General features: G+C 21.1%; 1 protein-coding gene across 1 annotated transcript; it reads left to right on the forward strand.

Moving 5' to 3' along the window:
* Positions 1 to 1585: 1585 nt before the first annotated feature.
* Positions 1586 to 4075, forward strand: LOC129609005 (cuticle protein 8-like). The gene is made up of 3 exons (XM_055520834.1): positions 1586 to 1707; positions 3388 to 3543; positions 3683 to 4075. Exons 1-3 carry the CDS (start codon positions 1702 to 1704, stop codon positions 3950 to 3952), a joined length of 432 nt encoding a protein of 143 aa, XP_055376809.1. The 5' UTR covers positions 1586 to 1701; the 3' UTR covers positions 3953 to 4075.
* The last annotated feature ends 365 nt before the right edge of the window (positions 4076 to 4440 follow it).

The following is a 4440-nucleotide window of genomic DNA, read 5'->3' on the forward strand; positions in this document are numbered from 1 at the left end:
TTGTAAATTACAAAAACTATGGCAACGTAAGAACTTATATGGTAACGTAAAAAAATAATAATTGCACTGTTGCATTTATTTATTTTGCGTTTGCAACCGAATATAAAATCACGATTAACACTTCAAAATAATTGTAAAAAATTATTTTTAGCAAACGTCAAATTGTTGACAACTCAGAAGAGTACTATAATCTTTTTGCGAATTTATGCATATCTAAACATGCACATAAAATTGCGTTCATTGCAAGTGCCCATTTTGTTATATATGCTTATAAATATTAGATCCGCTCCTGGTTAAAATATACAAAAAGCATATACATACATATTTGTGTGTATATTATATGCAAGTGGGGAGCTCTAGTATAGAGCTACAAGTATTTCTATATGTAATTTTTTGGAATATTAATTGAGCGAAATGGTTTGACTGATTTAAAAAATTGCAAAAAAAAAATTCAAAATTTTAATTTTAAATTTTAATTTTTTTCATTTTTAAATTTTTTCTTTTATTTATTTTTATTTGAAATACACACATTTACGTATGTACTTTTCAAATTTATATTTTAAGTATATCGTATGTGTGTATGTATGAATTTAACAAACTTATTTACAAACATGTTCGTTTAATATTAAATTGAATACTATGTGAATATTTTAAAATTTTTAATAAAAACTTTTTTTTTTTGGTGGAATATTTTTCCTTTTTTGTTGTTGTTATAGTATGTATGTCTCTCTAAAGAAAAGCTTTTTGAAATGAGAAGTTTTTTTTTTCTTTATATTAAAAGAAGTAAACATGATGCTTATGTGCATTCACATACACAATCACAAAAATCAAATATCAAATGCAGTTTCATATACAAAATTGTGCATTATTATTGCTGCATCTTATATAGGACTAAAGGAAAAACGAAAAAAGTAGAAGAAAAAAACAAAATGTTGCTTAAAGAAAAACCAAAAATTCTTCTCATTTTGTATATATGTATATATAGAGATTTGTAACTTTAGAAGTATATTTTGTATTAATTACAGAAAAAAAAAACAGAAAAAATAAATTGTTATTATGAAAAGAAAAAGCTAAAAACTCGCAATGAATGGTAACTAAAAAAAAAAAAACTTTAAGAGTTTTATTGGAACACCTCTATTTTTTCTATTATGTCTGCCAAAATTGAAACTTTATTACTATATGTCTCTATATACTCACATACATAAATATTCAATATTCATAAATATATTTAACTTTACATACATATACAGTAGTATTATATCAGCGTGTATATATAAAGAAAATCACACAAATTTCAGAAAGAAAATCTGTGACTCTATAGTATAGAAGCAAAAAAAAAAAAAAACAAAGTAAACATATTTTTTTTTGGTATATAAAGCGTTTTACCAATTCAAAAATTCATCAGTACAAATTCAAATATTGTGCATACGGTTTTCTATTAAATTATATAGAATTTATATAGAAAAAGAATTAAAGTCCTTTAATAACAAATATATAAAAAAAAATACGAAAATAAAAAGAATATTGAAAAAATTCAATTTAATTAAAAAATATTAAAAAAGTGAAGTGAAAAAGTGTCACAAGTGCACAATTTATAAAATAAAAAAATAAAATTTAATAAGCAAATCAAAATATAATAATTATAAATTTTCTTTTAAAAAGAAATTAAAATATATATAAAAAAAAATTAATTAATCAAAAATGAAGGTTAGTGCTTAATTATCAATTTGAAAATTTAATTAATTAATTGTTTAAGATCAATTTTTTCAAGTAATTATTAAGAAAATAAAAAATTCCAATACAATGGAATAATTTTATTAAATTTAAAAAAAAATTAATTAATATTTTAATTTTGTTCAGTTTTATTGGGCCGGGTCCTATTGCAACAATCCAATTTTTACTTTTCATTTTTATTCAAATAATGAAAAAATTGGCAAAGCATCTGGTACACCAAAAATCAAATAAAATATTGAAGTAAAGTATAATAAAAAAAGAATCCTTTTTTTAAAATGTTAAAAAATAAAAGACAAAATAAAAGTGATTGATGCAATATGGCCCTGCTGTTTATTTCAATTTAATACTTAAATGAGCAAAATAATTAGATGATTTATTTTGAAAGTGTAACCTAAGTTCATTTACAATTTTAAATTTCTATTATTTCCAAGGCAATGCAAGGAATTGTAACTTATTTTCTTTGATAGCAAAATAAATTATACTATGTATAATGCAAAAACAACCATGGTTCTTACTGATTCCCTTAAATTCAAACAAATAAAAATTTCATTTTTAATTGAAATGGACTTGGCTCATTTTTCAAAAATAAACCATCTTATTTGTTTTTTATCTTGTGTGTTTACGTTTCTTTTGAATGGTACTTTTGTTTTATCCATATAAAAATTTCGAATAAATTATCCATAAATTAAATGAATTAAATAATTCCATTTTAATTATTCATAATATTTTTTCATTTTTAATTTTAATTAATAGAATGTTAATTAATATATAAAATAATATAAATATAATCTGCAATGTGAATTTTTTTCAAAATTTTATTATTTCTTTAATATAAGTAAATAATTGAATGTCTTTAATAAAATAAATTTCAATTTGAATTTAAATATTCGAACTCTATTAATTTTGTTTCACTATATACTGAAATTTGTGCTACTCTATAATCAATTTCAAAATTTCAATATTTTATTGAAATTTTGAAATTGATTATAGAAAACTTTATTGAACATGAAAAAGAAAATATTTTAAATGAAATTTAACATTTAATTTTTTAATTGAGTTCAGATTTACAATTTATATAGTAGTTATTCGAATTCCCCCCTAATGAATCAGATTAAGTCACTATGACTGCCCAAATTAATCAAATTAAGCTACTAGAGCACAAATAAGTGAAGTTCTATTAACAGTTCATACAGCAATTCTATTGTGCAGTATTAGTAACTCTGTGGGCTATTGAAATTACTCAATTATTTCATTACTTATAAATTTGTTTGTAATATTTTAACAGAATTGTAAATGTTCTTAATTTATGAATGAAAATATTAAAAAGCTTTTTCAACTCAGTTTTTTTTATGAATGAAATTAAAACAAGAGATATACAAATAACTATGAATATAGAATAATGCGCTCGGCTGTATAATTTTTACTATGTAGAGAGTTCATTATAGTTTAACAATGAAATTTTTTCTCTTAACTAGCAATTAAGTATTACAAAAAGAAAAGTAATATGAATGAATTTATACTTTCGTTTTATGCTAATGTTAAATTTTAAATTAATATTATTTGCATATAATAATTATACTGATAATTTAATAATTATTAAATAACTAATTAAAAATTAATTATTTAATTATAATTTCCTTTAATTATTTACAGTACTTAATTGTTATTGTTGCATTTGTTGCTTTCGCTAATGCTTCACCAATTGAATATGGTCATTATGGACCAGTTGTACATGCTGCTCCAGTATTACATCATGCTCCAGCTTTAGTACATGCACCAGTTCATAAAGTTATTGCTGCTGAACCAGTTGTAAGTATATAAAATTTTATCCCTAAAATATAACTGTGTGATTAAAATGAACTTATAATTTAATTATATATATAAATACAATGTATTATATTAGACATTATTAATTTTTTTTTTGTATTTACTTTATATATTTATATAGTCATATCCAAAATATTCATTCAATTATGGTATAAAAGATCCACATACCGGTGATATTAAATCACAAGCAGAAGAACGTGATGGTGATGTTGTTAAAGGACAATATTCATTAGTTGAACCAGATGGTTCTGTACGTACAGTAGATTATACAGCTGATGATCATAATGGTTTTAATGCTGTTGTACATAAATCTGGACCAGCAAAAGTTGTAGCACCAGTTGCACATTATGCGCCAGCACCAGTTTTAGGACATTATCCATTACATCCGTAAGCACAATAATAAATGATATATATATATAATTTTTTTAATTAATAAAAAATTAATAAAAGATCGTCACAATATAAACATATATAAATATATATATAAAAATGTATAAAAAAAAAGAAACCATTTTCAAACATACAAATAAATAAATATTTAATATTATATAAGAAAACATAAATAAATGAAAAATATTATGAAGGAAAAGAGAAGAAAATATTTGATCAAAATTTTAATTGTATAGATTTTGTTTTTTTAAATATATTTTTTTGATCAAATAAATTTTTTCAATGATTTTCAATATAAAAAAAAAATACTCAAATTTTTATAATATTAATTAACAAAATACGAAAATAAAATAACAATTCGCTTTTCTATAATGATTAAAGATTAAAATAAAAAGCAAAGAAAATAGTAGGGAGGAGTAGATCCTACAATATAAAATATAAAATATATTTAATATTTTAATAGTTATTTTATTTTTTTCTATGCTTTCT

The sequence above is a fragment of the Condylostylus longicornis genome, unplaced genomic scaffold, assembly GCF_029603195.1.
Source record: "Condylostylus longicornis isolate FDR11 unplaced genomic scaffold, ASM2960319v2 ptg000038l, whole genome shotgun sequence".
NCBI classification, from domain to species: Eukaryota; Metazoa; Arthropoda; class Insecta; order Diptera; family Dolichopodidae; genus Condylostylus; species Condylostylus longicornis.

Bases quoted from the DNA above. Each gene is read 5' to 3' on its own strand.
- LOC129609005 (XM_055520834.1), top strand. The intron at 3,544-3,682 runs GTAAGTATATAA...ATATTTATATAG, and splicing joins TTATTGCTGCTGAACCAGTT to TCATATCCAAAATATTCATT.